Raw genomic sequence first — 21,508 nt, 5'->3', positions numbered from 1 at the left:
TTAAACCTTAGATAAAATTTAATTAAGTCCATAAACATCTAATTTTAGACTTTTTTTCTCAACTTGAATTTTCTTTGTCAACAGGGTTCTCATCAGTAAAAAATATACTGTTAAATTTCAACATTTTGCATTTTTAACCTTCTCAACCAATTTTGTCCTTTTTTCAGCATTCCAGTCCTTTTCTCGCTCCTATTATTTTTTTGGATTTCTTTCGAATATTTTTTTTGATTTATTTTTTGTATTTTCTCATTTTCAATTTTTTTTTGTGGGAACCCAAAAATGAGTAACAACATTCTATTTTAAAAATATATATGTTAACCTTTTTTCTAAATTTCAAAGGTATTCCTTCCCTTGCTGCAAGTATTAAATCCCTAATTTTTATAATTTATTTGCTTAATTTCCTTATACACTTCATTTAGAATTTTTATGGAACTCCTGAGTTGTATCAAGTTTACATTTCTTAACCAAAATTACAAGGGAATATTTCGGATCAATTTTCGTGTGTGTATATATATATATATATATATATATATATATATATATATATATATATATATATATATATATATATATTCGTGTCCTCTATATCAAAATTTGTACATCATTCATTTTATTTTATTTATTCAATTTAAAATATTTCTTCAATATGGCTAGTATGTCATTCTAATTGGATGATTATGAACATATCTAAACCAATTCATTCAAGCCATCAAAGGGAACTAGGTGGTTAAAACCTAGATAGATATTGCAAATCTTCATACGTCCTTTACGAGCATCATAGTCGTAGCCTTTTTCATTGTTGTTTCTATATCTTGGATTAAAAAATATATTTTACTGTCTAAATTCTTACCTTTCTAAATTACATAACATTTACATAATTGTATAAGAAAATCAAGTTACATTCAAGGATAGATGAGAAATCTTTTTGTACAACAAAAAAGAAAAATAAAGAAAATACAAGACACACAAACCCTATTTAATATTACAGCCATTCAGTTATAAAAACGTAATCACATTGGTGGTTTAATGTCTATAATCATCCACCATGCATAATAATAACACATGAAGATGCATAAATTAATACATTACATGCTTCAATTCTAATTATTGAATTTATGTATAATTTTAAAATAATATTTCTAACATTTAGAAATATTAAATCAAATCCAATTTGATAATTTCCTAAACTCTATAAATTTTATTTAATACAATTTTCTTGAAAAGCTATTTTTCAAAATTTAATAAGAAAATTAATCATATTAAAATTCTTATTAACATCCTAAAATATTTTAGGATCAATTAAATAAAACTTTCCAGCTTAAAAAATCTCTTTTATTTTTTAAAAATATTTTAATTAAATAATTTAATTAAATCATAATCCAAATAGGATTACACAAAAATCAGAATCATGAATTAAATACTTTAATTCAATCTCAATCCAATTAGGAAAATTATTTTTATAATTAATTTAATTTCAATTTCAATTTTAAAATGTAAAAATAATACTTTATATGTACATTTATAAAATTATAATTTTTACCAAAAAAAAATAGCCTATTATAATAGTATATTTAGCCACAATGGGAGAATCATATTTAATTCTACCTTAAAAAAACCGTATTGTAATATAACAAAAGCTCAAAGGCAAATTGTAATTCTACCCCTCGTATTCTTCTTTATCAGCAGTTGCAGCCAATAGCGGGCTTATTGCCCATTGCTAGCTGCTGGCCTAATAGCAGCAGTAGCAGCAGACCTCGATAGAAACTGTAATTATTTTTTATTTAGTTTGATTTTTATAAAAAAATAATTAAATTAATTTTTTTAAATCAAAACCTAACCAAAATCGGATTAAACCGATTGATTTTGGTTCGGTTCAGTCTGATTTTTAGAACAAAAACTGGTTTGGCTCGGTTTTGGCTCGATTTGACTTAGTTTTTTCCTAGTTTGGCTTGGTTTTTTTTTCTGTTTTTTCTATTTGGGTTCTGCTCGGTTTAATTTTTTCGGTTTCAGGCTTATAAAACCAAAATGAACCGAACTAATCGATTTTTAAAAAATTTTAATTATTTTTTTTTCATGGTTCGATTTTTTCGGTTATTTTTTTTTAATTTTCTCGATTTAATCAGTTTTTTAATTTTTTTTTCTCACCCCTAAAAATCAGTAATGTTGCCACCTCCTACATCGCCCACCATGCAGGAGACATTAGCCTTGTGCATGGCTGCACAATAGTGTTTGGCTTTGTTATGGCAAGGCAGCAACCTATACATGGTGCTGCTGTTGGTAGTAGTTTTCTCTACGCTAAATGCTAATATTTTATTTTAATTTATGAGGATTTTAGTTAAATTTGACCAAAATAGTAAACAAGACTTTTTTAAAAAAAAATCATAAGAGAGAAATTATTTTAGAAAAAAATATTTTTGTACATAAAATTAAATTAAAATTAATACCAATAATTATTAAAACATGAAATCAATGACTCTAATTATCTAATGATGACTTTGATATCACTGTTTAGTTTTCCAGAACACATATACACAATGAAAATATAAATTTTAAACTTTTTTCAGGAGTCCATAGATCTCATTAGACAATTGAGGGTTGTTTAAAGTTGTCGCAAACCATAAGTTGTTTAAATTTCTAGCCTCTAACAATAGTCCACACAAACCATTACTGAGAAGTCTCCTATGCCCTTTTACAAAAGAGGGATTGCTATATCTTTAAGTGCTTACTCTTTTCTTTTGTATTTTTCAGGTGTTATGTGTTGTACTATACAAAAATTAAGAGGAATAACATTCTATTTATAGGAAAACCTGAAAACACTATAAATAACAAAATATTAACTCTTGAATTATATCACATATATTATTTCAGGATAATTTTAGAAATTTATATAATCAAGTTCCTATTTGATTTTTTAGGTCTAGAATTGTAATTCCCTGTATAAATTATATTATAGTTCTCAATTTATAAAATTTATTTACAATCAAGTCATACTTGATTAATTGTTTTATTTTAATTTCTGACTAATGATTCTTATGTGAGTAATTCATTAGGTTCTTTAATATGTTGACTCAAATATAAGTCATAATTTTAAATAAAATAAGATTAAATAAATTAATTTATTATTAATTCAATAATTAATTGATTTATATTTATATTTAAAATATAATATATAACAACTTGTCATAATATGTTAAATATTAGAAAAATTAAATGTGATTTGATTTCGTCCCCGTTTGGGAACGCGGTTGAAACCGCATTCCCTCAAAATTCAATTATTTATTTTGGATAAAAATTATTATTTTTTAATGTTTTCATATCATTTTAATATACTAATCTTAAAAATAATTTTAAAAATTATAATTTTAATAAATTTTTATATATAAAAAAACATTTTAAATCCAACCATTATCACAATCCCAATAAGGTAATCCATGTCCTTGCAGTTCTGTTGCCGTTTCGTGGGAAGCTGCTGAATGCATTTCAATTCTACCTTTTGACCATTGCATTGCCTCAGATTGAACCCCGAAAATTGAAGATGATGGTCTTATAATTCTCTCTTGTTGTCGAGTGAACGCTGATCGGTTGGACGAACTGAGCCCTGCATCGGACTCATTACTGGGCTGGAGATTACGGTGCTTGTATTTCAATAAACTTCGACATCGGGGTTCCAACAAAAGGATAGATTGACTAGAGTGTCGAGAAGAGAGCGCATTATTTGGTTTTGGTCAGCCCTTTATGATACGTCTTAAGCATTGTTTATTGCTCGATAACCACCACCAAGTTTCCTCTCCCTGAGAGTTTGATAAACCCACCAACCCCCTCCTAGACTTTGATTTATTCAACACATGTTTCACCTAATTAACTACCATCTCTAAATCAATCCGAAATAAATATAAAAAATCCCAATCCAACCCGACTTGTTACTATCATATCACACACCGCACAGATGCTTCCATGCATCACTCTCAACTTCCCTGAAAACACCAAAATAAATATTCATTCGAACCTCTCCTTTCCCCGCTTCTCTTGGCTTGCGAATAAGCAGCCTGCAGCCGGGCAAAGTAAAATCAGAAGCTGGGTTGTATGTGTGTGTCCGAAAAATACCGACTTCTCCTTTACAGTTTCTGGTCGAACATAACACAACTCATCTCTTCAACCTCCACACACGCACACACACGTATATGTCTTCGTGCTTGTCCATAATTGCATAACTGTTGTAAAGCTATAAAGAAACATCGCCCCCTCTGCTGTCATAGAGTTACTTCTTATTTTTCGCTGATAGTCGGAGACTCCAAATCTAAATTATGGCCACTGATATCCCATCCTTTAATATCTCAACCCTGGAACAAATGTAAGTTGCTCACTTTTCTTTTCAATTTGATCACTTTTTACTTTTTAGATTTTGGATTCTATGATAACATAAAAATTCCTTGAACCCCATTTGGTTATATAAAGGAGTTTTACTTGTAAAGATGAACTGAGGGAGATTATAAACGAGGGCCCTGTTTTTAGCTGAAATGGAGAAATTGATTTTAACCCATTAAACGTTCTTATGCCCTTTTGTTTCTTCTTTTAATTCTGTGAATTTTAGAGCGAGAGTTGAGAATTGGTGATCAAAGAACCTTGGTAACATTTTCATGTGGTGTTATTTCGAAATTTGGAGAAAGGTTGCATTGAAAGAGGAAAAGGACGGAGAGAGCATAGTCATTGATATCACCTTATGGCTTGTTGAAGCAGTTGTTATTTTCCTGTCTATAGCTAATGAAAACACTTGATTTACTTTGATTTTTTATTTTTTCACTTTGATTCTGGTTTTAGGTACATTGATTCTTGCAAGAGGCATGGTGTCCTACCTAATACAGAAATTTTATCTGGTTTCCTTAAGGTCAGTGTAGGTTAGAGTTACAGTTTACCTGTGTGTTCAACAAAACCTGATTAAAATAACAGTAACTTGTATGTGTTTAAATTTGTAATGTTTGATTTAGGCTAGGGTTTAAATTAGTTATTGATGGAAACAAGAAGTTGAACCTGCCTGATGACTGCTTTGCTGTCCAGGCTGAGGTTAAAAAGTCCTGCAATGAGATATGTAGCTTGGAGATCATCTTGGACCATCTTGAAGATATTGATGTTCCTCCGCTTCTTGATGTGTGTGCAACCATTGAAACTTCTGAGATTGAAGTGGTTGACATACGTAATGGACCAAATTGTGCTTTGCATGGAGAATATGCTTTATCTTTGATGCGTGCTTTCAATCAAAAGCTTCAAGTAGTTGATCTTCAGGATTTGCCATTTGGAAAGGACTTCTTGCGGTATATAGCTGTTCTTATTGTTGTTACTTGTATAATGCTTTGAGTAAAAGCAGTTCTATGATAAGGCACCAAAGGGACACCATCTGTTTGTAGTGATCGGAAAAGCCACTCCAGAAATAATGAATAAAAAATTCTAAATTGCCCTCATTTACCCAAAAAAGAAATCTCTGCATACCAGAAATGCAAAGTCGGTAGCCACTGAAGGTTCTTCCACTTCCAAAGAAGCCAGAAATTGTGAGGAAGGCCTAGACAAGAAGAGACTTCCTTAAACCTCAACATCATTTCAGAATCTGACTATGCATTCTTTTGTTAGAATTTTCTAGAATCCCGAATTCTTTCTCTTAAACGAGCATGGAATACGTTGTAGTTTTCTGGAATATGATATATTTTTTTATTACTAACTTCAGTTTCATACTCAGGGAGCTTTCTCAGAAAGGTTTAGCTTGCCAAATTTTGAATTTGAGGTCTTCTCATTTCCGGAATCTGAACATGGCAGGGAAATTCATGCAAATACATACCCTCAACCTTGATTTTAGTACTTCACTGACAAGCTTCCAGGAGGATTGTTTTACTTGCATGCCCATTCTAACTTGCCTCTCAATGTGCGAGACAAGAGTTGCCAATCTCTGGACAACTATTGCTGCACTTTCGAAACTTTCTTCTTTGGTAGAACTTCGGTTTCAGAAGTGGATATGCTGCAATGATTCTGCCTCTCCTTCAGCATCTTCAGGTGGAAATTTGGAGGATCAACCTGATGTTAGAGAACTTTTGACTGATATTGATGAAGAATCATTTCTTAACCAAGGCACAGATGAGGCAACCGGGAATGTGTTTTCATTCAATAATATAGCTACAGGTCAGCAAGTTCAAAGTATGATGGAGGATTCATCAGATGACAATGAAGTTGATTTTTCAAGTTATTGGCAAGAATTTGATTATATGGATCTGTTGACCAATTTTTCTTCTGGCTGGAACAGGCAGGTCAACCTTCAAAGTGAGGTAATGCACATGTGCTCTTTCCTTATGTCCTGGTTGCTAGTGATCTCAGTCTAAGGAAGCGGGTGCATCTTATCACTGAAGAAAGTGACATCATTTTGTTTGTTTTCAATTGGTAGCATTCAGAACGAATCTTTTTAATTCATGTGAAGAAGTCTAGCAAAGTATGATTATTGTAAGTCTAGCAAAGTATGATTATTGTATCTTTTCACCTGCAATTCTTTTGAATTTTTGTATTTCTCCTGGTCACATTAGACTTGAAAGGATTGGTGGACTGTGGATCTTGTTTTTCTTGTCCTTTTCATTTTAAAGTGGCAAGTGTCTGGTCAGTTGTGGTTATAAATGTAGACTTCCTATAGTGCACGATCCCAGCTTCCTTTATAATGCTGGATTGCTAAATATGTAATATAGATTGAATTTATGGTATTTTCTTGTGTCCATCCAACCCCCTTTCTTTCTAAATACTCAATAATCAAATTTGTTATTTGCTTGACAGCTTTCTTCTGGTACATCGTGGAATAAAAAAGAAGAGTCCCTGCATGGTTACTTTGGGAGACATATTGCAGATGTTCCTTCGAAGTATATCTCTCATCACGCTTCACCAATATGCTTCGAGAAACATTATAGAGAGTACATGATAGCTTCATTACCCAATTTGAAAGTTTTGGATAACTTACCTGTCAGAAAGATTGACAGCGAAAGGGCTGCTGTTACATTTTCACAATACTTCGAGTACTTACCATACAATCGGAAGCATAAAGAGAGTGTTGTCACCATCTTGCACAAGCGTGAAATAAAAGATACCCGTTCTCATATGCTGTCAAAAGATCAAAAGCCTTCTTATTATCATGGAAACTCCCAATACTCTTATACCCGGTCTCTTTGTGCTGCAAAGTTGGGATCTTCTGCGTGGCCGTTGTTGCATTCACTTTCTGTATCGGGCTGTGATTTAGGTGATGGAAGTAGGAGTTTCCGGCCCAGACAGTTTGAGTACCATCCATCTCTTTCTAGCATAATGGTGTTTGGAACCTTGGATGGTGAAGTTGTTGTGGTCAACCATGAGAATGAGAAAGTAGTTAGGTATGTTTCATCACTTGGTGCCATGAATAGTGTGTTGGGACTCTGCTGGCTCAAGAAATATCCATCTAAGGTATGTCATTCTGCATTAAGTGCGGTGGATATGTGTCTTTGCATGATGTTCACCTTTCGTAATTACTTTTGTTTTTCTCACTAGTGTACAAGAAATTATGCTTTGTATGTAAGTTAAGGTAATTCTATACGACTAACTGATTTTAGAAATGGTCAATAGCTAATTTTAAGTGTTATCCACTTAAAAACAGAGTTAGTTTGATCTGTACTTCTACAGGATTTACTTGAATTTGGTGAGGTGATTAAAACAACATGATGTTCATGCGCCTCAAGTGAGGAACAGCATATTCTAAAACAGTGTGCATGTTGCTCTGGCCTCCACAAGACCGAACAACTTCTGAGATGCAATAAGATCATTAGACATTTCCTGTCAAGCTTTTGTTAGAGCATTTGATTATGTGCATATCAAGTCCCTGATCACATGGCTACTTCTGATTCTGATTTGCTTTCAGTTCATAGCAGGTTCAGATAGTGGTTTGCTAAAATTGTATGACATAGAGCACATGCCCCCAACAGTTACGGGCATGTATTCAGCTGCCAGTTCAGTCACCTTTGATGACTTTGACCAATTGACATCTGTTCATGTTAACTCCACCGACGAACTATTTCTGGCAAGCGGATACTCCAAAAATGTTGCTTTGTATGACATCAACAGTGGAAGGCGCATACAGGTGTTCACTGATGTGCACAGAGAGCACATCAATGTTGTCAAGTTCTCAAACCATTCCCCGTCAGTTTTTGCAACTTCTTCATTTGATCAGGATGTCAAACTATGGGACTTGAGACAGAAACCAATACAGCCTTGCTATACTACTTCAGTCTCTAGAGGAAATGTGATGGTGTGCTTTTCTCCAGATGATCACTATCTTCTTGCATCTGCTGTTGATAATGAGGTATTCTTTGAATTAATTTACTGCATTTTTAGGGGCATGCAGTTCCATCAATTTGAATGTTAAATTAGGGCCCCATCAATTGTTTTCCCTCATACAGAATCCATCCTTAACGAAACTGAGTCATGATGTGCATACAGATAAGAATTTTTCCCCACGATGCAATGTTCTAAACCCTTTCTTGTTTGTAATGCCACCCCTTACTATTTTAGTACTTCATCCTAGTGATCTTCATCTGGATTGAGCCCTAATTACCTGGCCATCTAAGCTGTGTTTACTGTCTATGATGACTTATAATACCACATACTATGTTCGAGATAGGAGGAGTAGAAATGTTTATTTGTTAGGGTGCAAGATGTGATTCATCAGGGTTTCAAACTCATGGACGTATTTCCTTTATTTCAAGCAACCCTAGCAGTTAGCTTCTCAGTCCTCAATTTATGCTCCTTTTGCAATTTGGCCTTGACAGCTTGCTGAATGTTCATTTCCTCTCCTTCAATTATACCTTGTACACTGATTTTTTTTTCTTCTGATATTTATTACAATTATTTCACTTGTTTTAAGGAAATTAGTGGAGTCTTGAGATTAAAATGTAGAAATGTATCAGGTTCGACAACTTTTGGCTGTTGATGGGAGGCTTCACTTGAGTTTTGACATAGCACCTACGGGAAGTTCACAGAATTACACCCGTTCCTACTATATGAATGGAAGGGATTATATTATAAGTGGGAGTAGTGATGAACATGTGGTCCGTGTTTGCTGTGCTCAAACTGGAAGGCGTTTCAGAGACATATCCTTGGAGGTACCTTCATCTTTTAATTGGGACGTGGAAGCATAGATTTCAATTAATGACATAAAAGTTAGAGAGATGTTGATATTGGAACCATATTTGCCCAGGGAGGGTTCTAGGATTGCATTTTCTTGGAACCTGTAAACTGAGCATATGCTGTTCTTTTGCAGGGGAAAGGCCTAGTGAATTCAATGTATGTGCAATCTTTGAGGGGAGATCCTTTTAGGGTGAGTTTACACTTGCTATTGATTCTTAACCTTCTTATGTCAATTCGAGAGTAGATTTGAGAAACTTCTTAATTCTTTCAGTGTTTGGATTTTGAGCAAAATATTGTCATTTGTTAATTTACCTCGTGAAATCTCTCTTCTCTTCCATATTAGTATTATGTAACTTGTTGGTGAAAGCTACTTTGTTTTTTAGTCTGCCATCTTCTCTCTCTCTCCACTTGCCCTCCAGCCACCTTTGTCAACCTCCCATGGGTTTTGGAAATAGTCATTTAGCTCTTTCATTTAATCCCATTTGAGTAGCTTCTGTTTGGTATATTGTTAAACTACCAAGCTGAGGTTTGTGCATTATTGAATTATTAAATGAATCACATTTGTGTTTTTATGTCCCTGTACAAAGGATTTCAACATGAGTATATTGGCAGCCTATATGCGTCCCAACTCGAGGTATGAAATTGTGAAGGTATAAATTCTTGCCCTGCTTTTCTGACTTTGTATTTTGAAGCTTGTTGCTCGGTTCCATTTTCCTTTTAAGATTCTTAGATTTTAAGGTACAATTTGCAGGTCAATTTGCTAGCTTCCTGCGGCAATGCCAAGGGATACTCTAAAAGCCGGGATTCCTGCCCATCCATTAGCAAGGGAGGTTGAGGTATATATTCTTTCAATGATAAGAGGAGGATTTGAGCTTGAAATCTCAGCCACTTCTGGGCTAAACACCCAATGGTAAAAAAAATGTATATTAATCATGGCTTATAAGATCTTTATCTTTGTAAATGTAATGAACATGCATTTCGCAGTGCAAACAATTCTAGCATAAGCAATCAACGTCATGGTGATTAGTTGAAGAACCCATGGCGTTAAAGCGTTTGTAATTTGATCTGGGCATCTGGGATCTCAGCAACTTAATTTTTTCTAACAAAACTATACAAGGTGGAGGAGGGTATTTGAAGTTTCCAAAAGTGGCACAAAATCATTCATTTTATTGGAAGGAATCCCCCAAAACAAACAACTTGGCAATTAATATTGAGATTTAGATGAAAGGATGACATCGTTGATCATGGACCGTCGAAATAGAGTAATGCTATTCATCATTCCCAGTTATTTTTACGAACAATATCATCCATGGATGGATGTAAATCGTGAAACGAGAGGAACAAAAACAGGCGTTGGACTTTTCATTTCTGTACTCGAGGGTCATAAAACGCGGGAGTAAAGGCTCAACCACCTACGAGTACTCATCTTAATTGTATCTGTCCTCATTGCTTCCGTTGTAGTAGATAAAACTCCTAGTTATGCCACCGAGAACGCACCTGCTGGCGCCAGCGGTGTCTGTGTCTGTCTATATATATATATATATATATATATATATATATATGAGCACGTTCCTGGGAGTGGGGTCCTTTTTAATTATAGTTTTTTTAATTAAAATTAAAAAAAAAACAAAAGATTTCTATGAAATTAGGTTAATTAATTAAACACTTTAAACTATATTTTATATATATACACTAAAAGAAAATAGATTTTTATAGTAGAAATGGCACAATTTTTTTTTCAATTTTTTAACTACACAGTATCTATTTATCATTATTTTTTTTTAATATTTTTTTTATCATTATAATTTTTTGAAAAAATATTATTTTTTATTCTTTACACTTGCAATATCTATCCCTCTATATTTCACATTTTTATATTATTTTTTTGTTCTTATCATAGTATTTTTGTAATTTATGATTTTATATTTTTATATGAAAAATTATTATACAAAAACTAAAAAATGATGTTTTAATATATCAATTATAATTTTGTTCTATTTTTTTATTATATTAAAAATAAGTTTGGAATTTTTTATATTTTTATTAATATATATGATTTTCACTATATTTTATTTATATTTATATTTATATTTTTTACTTGCGATAATTAAAACATATATATATATATATATATATGTTAAAAAAAAATATTTAATCTGTAAACTCTTTAACATTTTTTTTTATATATATTTATTGATATAAATAATTCTTGTGGTGCGCTTGTTTCTCGGAAAGTGGTTTCCGGGAAACCATTTTCCAAACTTTCATGTGTTTGTTTATTATTAGGAAAGTTGGTTAACGATAAACACTTTCTTATCAAAGAAAAAATTGACTTGATTTTCAGAAAAATGTTTTTCTTTTATTTTGGACGGAAAACACTTTCCAGAAGTTGTGAAAATTTTAAAAATATCATATTATTTGTTGATTATTTCAAATTTAATCCTCAAACTTTTGATTGCTATATATTTTATTTGAATATTTTTTTTAAAATTCTGTAGAATAAAAGAAAAAACAAAGAGCTTTGACAGGTTTGATTACACGAGAGATGGAAGAATTAAGTTAGTTTTTATTAAGCAACTGATATGGCCATTAAATAGCCTTACACTGGAAGAAGAAAAGAATAACTGCCTACGATTTAAAGTCCTATAATCGTGCTACTGTAACAGAAAAACAATATTGTTCCTCAAGACATGGAGGAATTATTCAACATAACAGAAATAGGCTTAAAACAGGGAAACTTTAAACTAATGATAATTTATCATCCTCCCTTAAACTGAATGCCATTATCATTGAGTTTATACCTGGATATTCATGCACTCCCAGCAGATTTTGCATTTTCAGAAAGGTATCAAGCTTCAACGGTTTGGTTAGGATGTCTGTAACTTGTTGCTGTGTAGAACAGTGAATTAGCTCCAGAATCCCATCTTTAACAAGATCACGGAAAAAATGGAATCTTACATCTATGTGTTTAGTACGACCATGCATCACAGGATTCTTTGAAATTTTAATTGCTGAAATATTATCACAAAACACCACAGTTGGATTACTTTGCTCTTGATTTAAGACTGTCAGAATTCTTCTCAACCACACGACCTGGCATGCGCTTGATGCTGCAGCAACAAATTCAGCTTCAGTGGTAGAGAGAGTAACCACCGGTTGCTTCTTTGAAGACCAAGAAACAGCTCCTGAATTCATGAGAAAAGCATATCCTGGCGTGCTTTTCCTGTCATTTTGATCGCCAGCATAGTCACTATTCGAATATCCTACAAGTTCTGCTCTGCCTCCCTTCTTGTAGAATATCCCGAAAACAATTGTGCCCTTTATATACCTCAAAATCCTTTTAGCTGTCTGGAAGTGAGAATCAGTAGGACGCTCCATATACCTGCTGATCAAGCTGACACTAAACATTAAATCAGGACGTGTTGCAGTCAAATACATTAGGCTTCCCACCATTTGTTTGTAAACGGTGCTATCAGCTGCTACTCCTTCTTCATCTTTCGTGAGTTTAAAACCAGGAACCACGGGGTTATGTACTGAGTTACACTGAGCCATGTTAAACCTTTCTAAAATCTCTTGAGCATACTTTCGTTGAGTAATGAAGATACCATCTGCCTTTTGTAATACTTCAATGCCAAGGAAGTACTTCATTTGCCCAAGATCAGTCATGTCAAACTCAGTTTTCATAGACTGTTTAAATTCTTCGAACATGGCATTATCATTGCCAGTAAAGATAAGATCATCAACATAAAGACACAAAATCAGAATTTTACCTCCACCTGCAGTCTTAATAAATAATGTATGCTTATAAGGACATTTGGTGAAGCCTTCATTGCTGAAATATGTTTCAATGCGACTATACCAGGCGCGAGGAGCCTGTTTAAGGCCATATAATGCCTTCTTCAGTCGATAAACCTCAGCTTCATGCCCTTTCTGTTCATATCATGGTGGCTGCTCAACGAAAACTTCTTCAGTAATTTCTCCATGCAGGAAAGCCGACTTGACATCAAGCTGGTAGATTACCCAAGATTTCTGTGCAGCAATGGATATAACAATGCGTATAGTGTCCAGGCGAGCTACTGGTGCGAAGACCTCAGCGTAATCAATTCCATGCTGTTGACAGTACCCCTTAACAACCAGCCGAGCCTTGTGCTTGTCCACTTCTCCATGTTCATTGAATTTTGTTTTGAACACCCATTTTACTCCTATTGTTTTTCCTCCCGATGGCAGCACTGTTAAATCCCATGTGTCATTCTTTTCTATAGCTTGCATCGCTTGATCCATGGCTTTTCTCCATTTCTTAGACTTCACAGCTTCAGCAAATGTAATAGGATCTCCATCAGTGAACAAAGCTAAATGTGTTAGGTTGACAGTTTCTTCATCTGAGAGCCCTTGTCCGGTCTCATAGTCTCGTATCCACACTGGTGGTCTTCGTGTTCGTGTCACATGAGATGATGGCTGTTCTTCATGTGAGATATTAATGTTATCTCCATCAGCTTCAATATTTCCTCCATCTGTTTCAATATTACCTCCATCGGGTTCACTGTCTCCAGTTTCTTCGTTGAAAATAGATTCTTCAGAGTCACCTCCCGTATTTTCAACTGCTCCTTCTATTTTAACAGCTCCTTCTGTGTCGTTTTCCCACTCAAGCTCAGCATATATGGCCTGTTTGTGATCATCATCCCAGGTCCATTGCTGATTTTCTTCAAATACTACATCTCGGCTTATAATGATTTTATTTGAAATTGGATCAAACAATTTATAAGCCTTAGATTCATCACTTACCCCCAGTAAAATGCATTTTACACTTCTGGCATCAAGCTTTATTCTTTTGCTGTCAGGTACATGCACGTGAGAAATGCAACCAAAAACTCGAAAGTAGTCCACTGATGGCTTGTGCCCATTTCACATTTCTGCTGGTGTTTTGTTCTTCACAGCTAGAGTTGGACATCGATTTAGAATATGCACCGTCCAGTTTACTGCTTCAGGCCAGAATGTCTTGGGAATTTGCTTTGCTGTCAACATGCTGCGCACCATATTCATAATGGTGCGGTTTTTCCTTTCTGCTACACCGTTCTGCTGAGGTGTATAAGCGGTCGTCAGCTGCCTTTGAATGCCATGCTCATTGTAGAAGTCAGTGAAATCCTGTGATGTAAATTCTCCTCCACGGTCTGTTCTAAGACTCTGTATGTAAGAACCTGTTTCCTTCTCAACTCTGGCTTTAAAAGATTTGAATGTGGAATAAGCATCTGATTTTGCCATCAAGAAGTACACCCAAGTTTTCCTGCTGTAATCATCGATGAATGTAATAAGATACCTTTTATTGCCATTTGAAACTGGATTAGTTGGTCCACATATGTCAGCATGTACCAACTGAAGAATGTTGTTGGCTCTCCACATGCTTGCTCTAGAAAATGGATCACGATGTTGTCTTCCCACCAGGCAATCCTCACAAATCTTTTGGGAGGCTTTAAACAGAGGCAACCCTTTCACCATTTTCTTTTGTTGTAGCACTTTGAGCCCATTCCAGCTGAGATGTCCATACCGACAGTGCCAAAGGTCTGCTTGATCTGTGATCAGTGTGGAGAAACATTTTGATTCCTTAGGTGGATAACGAGCATGCACAGTGAACATTCTGTTGTGTGTCATTTCTGTTTCCATGATCAAGCCTTTCTCTTTGTGAAATATTTTGTAAATTCCACGTTGAATGAGAACTGTCAGCCCCTTCTCTTGCAATTGGCCAATACTCAACAGATTATTCTTTAGGTCTGGCACGTAGAAAACTTCCGTGATTACATGCACACACCCATTTACTTCCATTCGAATGTTTCCTTTTCCTTGTACAGTAAGACTAGAGTCATTGCCAAGCTTCACGGTTTCTCGAAAGCTTATGTCAAGATCAAAAAACATGTTCTGTTTCCCACACATGTGATTACTGCACCCAGAATCAAGAAACCAAATGTGCTCAATGTCAGTCTCGTTGGAATCTACAAACGCCATTAGCAACATCTCATCCTTTGTTTCAGCATAATTCACCCTCTGTTCCTTGTCTCGTTTAGGACATTCCCATTGAAAATGCCCTAATTCATGACAATAATAACACTCTAGGATGGATTTATTGAATCCAAACCTACCCCTTCCTCTTCCTCGTCCTTGATAAGTGCCTCTACCTCCACCTTTTCCTCCTTGCTGGAATCCATGAGTGATCTGAAGTGCTTGTTCATCGTTCACATGTCTGCTGATCCGTTGTTCATACACCAAGAGGCTGCTTTGAAGCTCGTCTATAGACATGGTGTCCAGATCATTTGATTCCTCAATGGAGCAAACAACATAATCATATTTTGAAGTCATTGACCTCAAAATCTTTTCAATGATAACCACATCATTCATTTGTTCTCCATGAATTCGCATTTTGTTTGCAATGGTGAGTGTTCTGCCAAAATAATCATTAGCAGATTTTCTGCATTCTTCATATGCAACACCTCAAACTCTTTGGGAAGAGCTTGCAATTGAGTGCGCTTGACACGTGCTGTCCCTTGATATTTTTGCTTCAATGAATCCCATATTTCTTTAGCTGTATCTTTCTTCAAGATTGTTTCCAGTATCGATCGATCAATGGCTTGGAACAAATAGTTCTTGGCCTTGAGATCTTTCAGCTTTTGATCTTCATACGTCTTCTGTTGTATCTCACTGAGACTTGATCCCTCTATTGCAGTAGTGATTCCTGTTTCTATCAAGTTCCAATATTCTTTGGAACGCAAAAAATTCTCCATCAGCATACTCCAATGGTCATAGTGACCATCAAACCTTGGAATGGCAGGTTGCACGAAACTATTTTCGGATGCCATGTCTCTGACTCTTTACTTTAATACCTGAAAAGAATTTGATCAAACCTCGTGAGGAGGCTCTGATACCAATTGTAGAATAAAAGAAAAAACAAAGAGCTTTGACAGGTTTGATTACACGAGAGATGGAAGAATTAAGTTAGTTTTTATTAAGCAACTGATATGGCCATTAAATAGCCTTACACTGGAAGAAGAAAAGAATAACTGCCCACGATTTAAAGTCCTATAATCGTGCTACTGTAACAGAAAAACAATCTTGTTCCTCAAGACATGGAGGAATTATTCAACATAACAGAAATAGGCTTAAAACAGGGAAACTTTAAACTAATGATAATTTATCAAATTCATCCCTTAAAATTTGATTTAATTTGATTTTTATATTAACTTTGGTTCTTATTTTTATGATTGTTATTTACTTTTCTCTTATTATTTTTTAAATTGAAATTTTTTATCTATCAAATTGGTCCTCATTCTTTTGATTGTTACTTATTTTATTTAAATAATTTAAGAAATTGTTATTATTATTATTTTAATTTCATCATCTTTTAATTTTTTTTATCTGTTAGATTTGATCTTTATTATTTTGATTATTATTTATTTTATTTGAGATAATTTATTAAATTAGATTTTTTTCAATTTCATTCTCATTCAATTTTTTAATTTGTAAGATTTGTTTCTTATTATTTTAATAAACTTGAAAAATAAAATAAAACATTAATAAGTTATTTTCCAACTCATTTTTAATAACATAATCAAGCACTAGAAAATGTTTTTCAACTTATTTTTCATGACACTATCAAATATCAACAAATATTTTACTTTAAATTTACTTTTCAAAAAAATCAGTTTATGAAAAAACTATTAAAAAAAAAAACTTTTGTGTAAATAAACGAGTCCTTGATTCTATTAGATAACTAGTATATAATTAAAATAATACACAGAACGCAACAGGAAAACAAACAAATCCACAGTATCTCTTGCTCGCAAGCTGAAACCGCGTCTGGATATGGCTGATTCCACCGCTCATTCGTAAACTGCCAAGCGAAGCTCCAGCTGTTCAATTTATTGCCCCCACCCGTACCACTTTAAACTTAATTAATGGCTTTGGTGTTATATATTCCCACGTACTCTCCCACTCCTCTCTTCACTCCACTCCCTCTTAGACTCTAGTTATATCTCTGCTGCTGCATGCTTTGATTGAAGCAAAACTAGAGATGAAGCTCTTCTTTGCTGCTTTGTTGCTGTGCTCCCTCCTCTTCAGCTCATCTTTCTTGGAACCTGTCATGGCCAAGTCATGTAACTAATCAAGGGCTTCGTTTACTAATTAATTTAAAAGCTGAGATATATATTTAATTACTACTTTCTTTGTTAGGCCTCTAAAATTAGCAAATGCAGGCTCCATCCCTGTTTGTGTTTATTTATTTAGTTCTCGAAATACTCATCATGTTGGTGATTTCTTGTGGTGTAGCTTTCTGTACCAAGAAGTGCAATACGAGGTGCGCCAACGCTGGCATACAAGACAGGTGCTTGAAGTACTGTGGAATATGCTGTGAACAGTGCAAGTGTGTGCCTTCTGGAACTTATGGGAACAAGCACGAGTGCCCATGTTACAGGGACAAAAGGAACTCCAAGGGCAAGCCCAAGTGTCCTTAAATGATAATCTCTTACACAGTCAGGATGTGCCTGTGTTGAGAAAGTAAGGTCTCATGTATATGTACGAGCTAGCTGTGTATAATTAGTTCTTGGGAGTGTACTTGAGTGATTAGCTAGCGTGCGTGGGGGTAGCTGCTAGATATAATAAGAGCTTGTCAATCCTGTTCCCCTTTTTATTTCTCTTCGTGTTTGTTTTTTTTCTTCTGGCATTAGTTGCGGGCTTTGATTAGCTTGGTCGTGCATGATCGTGTAATGAAGACCAGTGAATTAATGCTGCTGTTCGTGTCGTACGTCATATTATGTTAAAGTGTGTTCTTTTTTTTTTTTTTTTTTTGATTAACATGGGTGTCCGAGCCAGCTTGCGCGCACCTCGACTAATCCCACGGGCCCTGAAGTTAACGACCATGTAAGCCTCCAGTGGCCATCATATGAGCAACCACAGGGCTCGAACCTGAGACCACAGAGGGAGCAAACCTCTTAGTCCCAAGCTCTTACCATTGGGCCACCACCTAGATGGTTAAGTGTGTTGTTTTCTTCGTTCAACTTGCTATTGATATTTGATTAATTTCAAATGGTTATGATTAATTAAATTAATTAAACTATCTCTCCTTTCTAATCTTCACCAGTTTGAGTACTTAACTCTAATCTGTATATTTCTTTTTTAACTAGAACTTACCACCACCTCCGAGATGTGTTCGCAAAAGATGGGATCCGGTAATATTTTTTGTTCATTAATCGCTTACATGGTCAACAAGATTAAGAATGAGTTTGTAATATTTATGGCTTGCTAACTCACGCAGCAATAGTTTTCGGACCTGGCCTCGTGGTTAGTCCGGTCTAAAGCTTCAATTTCAAGTTTTGACCGGGTTACTGGGTCGGCCGGGTCAATTTTATTTTTTTAAAATCAAAATGGTGTCGTTTTAAAAAAAACAAAAATCAATGAATTACAAACAAATTTTTAATCAAATCTTACCAGATCACCGAATCAACCAACCAAATCACAACAAGTTTTTTTTACCTTATTTTTTCTTCCATCCAGTCTTGTTCTAGTTTCAAGTCAGCCAGATCCACAAATATACTAAAACCATGTGAGTGGATTGTGGCTACGTGGCAGATTACTAGGTTGATTTGTTGATTGCCAATTGGCTAAAACACTGGGCCCGACAGATCGGTAGTGATGACCAATGAGAGAAATAAGTAACTTTCAGCCCATGCCCAATATCCTAAAAGCTGCGCTATTTTATTTGTATGGGCTCTCGACTTCTTAAATGGACTTCACCTACAAGAATTCGACCCAAGCCTCACAAAATCAAAACGGCATCGCTTGCACGCATTTAGCCTTTCTCCATCACCTTGGGATTTAAAATCTCCTCTCTCCGCTTATCAATTTCAAGTTTTCCATTTTTTAAATTTGTCCAAGCGCGAGTGAGAGCTTCCGATATCCAACAATGGCAAACCCTAACCTTCAAGATATTATAGAGAAGCAAGTGCTTACTGTAGCCAAGGCAGTGGAAGACAAGATCGATGAAGAGATCGCAGCCTTAGACCGTCTCGATCTCGACGATATAGAAGCATTGAGAGAGAGACGGTTACAACAGATGAAGAAAATGGCAGAGAAGCGGAGTCGTTGGATCTCTTTAGGTCATGGTGAGTACACGGAGATTCCATCAGAGAAGGATTTCTTCTCTGTTGTTAAAGCTAGTGATCGTGTCGTTTGCCATTTCTATCGCGATAATTGGCCTTGCAAGGTAGTATTAGAAATCACCATCACTTTTTTTCTACAATTTAATTTATTTGATTGAAGAAAGTTCTTTTTTTATTGATGTTTCATTGTTTTAAGGAATTTTGTTGTGCTTGTAGAAATTAAAAGCTTGGAATTTTGAGTTTTGTAGGTTCTATTTCACAATTGTTGCTCTTTTTTTTTATGGGGTGGATTTTTAGGGTTTTGCTATATTGAATTTGGAGTCTTTGTTTCTTGACATGGGCTGTGATTTGCCCTTCGTATCAATTGAAGGGCAATTTTGGAAACAAGATTGTCCTCAATTGAAGTTAGAGGTTGCTAGATGCCTAAAGGCCCTAAACTACCTAAACTATTATCTACTGTGCTTAACTCAAATGCTTATGCAGCTTCTTCTCGTTTAAATTTTCTTTAATTTCCGAGGGTTATAAGGCACCTGGAAGCTTTAATAGCAATACAATGGCATTGCTTAGTTGCTTGATGTTGCCGACACTGGAAAGAATGCTATGCGAAATAACTACTACGTTCGAGCTATTCAATTTGTGATGAAATATGTTGTGCGTGAGAAAGTGATATTAATATTGCCTTTACGTTAACTGGGAAAATGGATGGTTTAGGAGAAAATTTCATGCTTACTGTTCATTTGCAGGTGATGGACAAGCACATGAGCATACTGGCGAAGCAACATATAGAGACACGTTTTGTGAAGATCCATGCTGAGAAAAGTCCATTTTTGGCTGAAAAACTCAAGATTGTTGTTCTTCCAACTCTTGCACTTATAAAGAATACCAAAGTGGATGATTATGTGGTGTGTTTTGTATATTTATGGCTCCATGTTGTTGACTGAATTCACTCCTTTTTTCCACTGTTCTGAAAATTAGACTGCCATGTTTTTATGGTTTTCAGGTGGGATTTGATGAGCTGGGAGGGACAGATGAGTTTAACACAGAGGATTTGGAGGAGAGATTGGCTAAAGCTCAAGTGATCTTTTTTGAGGGTGAATCGTCTCTAAATTCATCGAAATCCAGTGCACAAACCAGGAGTGTGCGACAAAGTGAGAGCCATGACTCTTCAGATTCAGATTAAATCATAGTAATCTCCTTTTGGGTTACAAGGTGACTCCAGTCCTTGTCTAGTAGAGTATGCCTGTCACAATCTGCCAATTGAGCTACATCTCATAGGCTACGCTACAATCGCTGTATTGTTTGGTTTTGTAGAAAGCAGACTGGGGCTTTATGTTGTACAAGTCCTTGAGTTTCAGCTCATCCTATTCTCGTGTTTGATATAAAGCTTAAATCGATTATTCCATATTTTGAAACCCATGTCATTGACATCATCCCGTGGATGGAATTATGGTGCTTTTTTTAAGTCTTGTACTGTCTTGTCGACTTATTTTTTGAAGCAGCTTCCTTTTTCAATAGGAAATGAAATTCCCCAAAGCATTAATACTATGTTTCCACGGATTTTGATATGTTGATCTGGTGCTCTATTTTGCAAGCTGCAATATTAATTATTAAATATTATTAACAAAAATTAAATGATGAGGTGTTTTCACCATAGTTTTACAATCGAACCTACCAGTCAACCTGAGACTTGAGCTAAGCTGAAAACTTGTGGCCTGAGCCAGGTTGGACTGAATGAAAAACTAAAAGAAGATACTGATCTAACTTGGCGTGGAAAAACCTAAAGATATTGACCTAACTTGGATTGAATCAAACTGAATTTTTTATTGAATTTTTTTAGAAAAGAGAGGACTTCTTCAGAATTTCTTATCATCAACTTTCTTAACTACCAAACATGCAGTCATTGTTATAAAAAACAAATATTAAAATGCTAAAAAAAAATTCAAAACAAATAGAAAGGAACCGTAATGTCAAAACTTCATAAACAGCAAAGCATCCAATTATTATGTAAGAAGGTTGAGAATTGGTGGAAGGAAAGTGAGAATAAAAAGAATAATAGTGTCCCCGACGGCTAAAAGGAATTTGGAACTCAAGGAAAAGAAGAGCTGTTGCAAAGATAAATCCTTAACGTGGGCTGTAGTTTTTCTTTTAATTAATTAGGCCTATAAAAAGATGATAAGTAGGATGTAAAAAAAATAGAT

The 21,508-nt window shown here is 34.8% G+C and overlaps 3 protein-coding genes across 5 annotated transcripts; all 3 read left to right on the top strand.

Moving 5' to 3' along the window:
- The first annotated feature begins 3,686 nt into the window (after window positions 1–3,686).
- LOC133693420 (protein DWD HYPERSENSITIVE TO UV-B 1-like) lies at window positions 3,687–10,317 on the top strand. 3 transcript variants are annotated; one of them, XM_062114643.1, is made up of 10 exons: window positions 3,687–4,351; window positions 4,819–4,885; window positions 5,056–5,309; window positions 5,729–6,308; window positions 6,802–7,455; window positions 7,907–8,347; window positions 8,952–9,146; window positions 9,305–9,361; window positions 9,759–9,805; window positions 9,923–10,317. In XM_062114643.1, exons 1-10 carry the CDS (start codon window positions 4,305–4,307, stop codon window positions 9,933–9,935), a joined length of 2,355 nt encoding a protein of 784 aa, XP_061970627.1. In that variant the 5' UTR covers window positions 3,687–4,304; the 3' UTR covers window positions 9,936–10,317. The 3 variants fall into 3 exon arrangements, with proteins under 3 accessions (XP_061970627.1, XP_061970618.1, XP_061970637.1); XM_062114634.1 differs by having other exon boundaries at window positions 3,695–4,351; window positions 9,759–9,821; XM_062114653.1 differs by lacking the exon at window positions 5,056–5,309 and having other exon boundaries at window positions 3,698–4,351; window positions 9,759–9,821.
- A 6,747-nt stretch (window positions 10,318–17,064) lies between these two features.
- Window positions 17,065–17,973, top strand: LOC133685733 (peamaclein-like). Its single transcript, XM_062106925.1, has 2 exons — window positions 17,065–17,309; window positions 17,482–17,973. The coding sequence occupies exons 1-2, from the start codon at window positions 17,228–17,230 to the stop codon at window positions 17,664–17,666; spliced, it is 267 nt and encodes an 88-aa protein (XP_061962909.1). The 5' UTR covers window positions 17,065–17,227; the 3' UTR covers window positions 17,667–17,973.
- A 1,058-nt stretch (window positions 17,974–19,031) lies between these two features.
- LOC133700316 (thioredoxin domain-containing protein 9 homolog) lies at window positions 19,032–20,875 on the top strand. Its single transcript, XM_062123818.1, has 3 exons — window positions 19,032–19,414; window positions 20,054–20,212; window positions 20,311–20,875. The coding sequence occupies exons 1-3, from the start codon at window positions 19,115–19,117 to the stop codon at window positions 20,488–20,490; spliced, it is 639 nt and encodes a 212-aa protein (XP_061979802.1). The 5' UTR covers window positions 19,032–19,114; the 3' UTR covers window positions 20,491–20,875.
- Window positions 20,876–21,508: the final 633 nt, after the last annotated feature.

Source organism: Populus nigra, chromosome 1 (genome assembly GCF_951802175.1).
Source record: "Populus nigra chromosome 1, ddPopNigr1.1, whole genome shotgun sequence".
Classification (NCBI taxonomy): Eukaryota; Viridiplantae; Streptophyta; class Magnoliopsida; order Malpighiales; family Salicaceae; genus Populus; species Populus nigra.
Note: the sequence above shows the minus strand (reverse complement) of the source record. Positions and strands in the feature narration are given on the sequence as shown.

What these genes read in the sequence shown, in the direction of transcription:
- LOC133693420 (XM_062114634.1), top strand. Translation starts at nt 4,305, where the DNA reads ATGGCCACTGATATCCCATCCTTTAATATCTCAACCCTGGAACAAAT. An exon ending in ATCTCAACCCTGGAACAAAT is followed by an intron (nt 4,352 to 4,818) that starts GTAAGTTGCTCA and finishes TTCTGGTTTTAG; the next exon opens with GTACATTGATTCTTGCAAGA. An exon ending in CATCTGCTGTTGATAATGAG is followed by an intron (nt 8,348 to 8,951) that starts GTATTCTTTGAA and finishes GAAATGTATCAG; the next exon opens with GTTCGACAACTTTTGGCTGT.
- LOC133685733 (XM_062106925.1), top strand. Translation starts at nt 17,228, where the DNA reads ATGAAGCTCTTCTTTGCTGCTTTGTTGCTGTGCTCCCTCCTCTTCAGC. An exon ending in ACCTGTCATGGCCAAGTCAT is followed by an intron (nt 17,310 to 17,481) that starts GTAACTAATCAA and finishes CTTGTGGTGTAG; the next exon opens with CTTTCTGTACCAAGAAGTGC.
- LOC133700316 (XM_062123818.1), top strand. Translation starts at nt 19,115, where the DNA reads ATGGCAAACCCTAACCTTCAAGATATTATAGAGAAGCAAGTGCTTACT. An exon ending in GCGATAATTGGCCTTGCAAG is followed by an intron (nt 19,415 to 20,053) that starts GTAGTATTAGAA and finishes GTTCATTTGCAG; the next exon opens with GTGATGGACAAGCACATGAG. An exon ending in CCAAAGTGGATGATTATGTG is followed by an intron (nt 20,213 to 20,310) that starts GTGTGTTTTGTA and finishes TATGGTTTTCAG; the next exon opens with GTGGGATTTGATGAGCTGGG.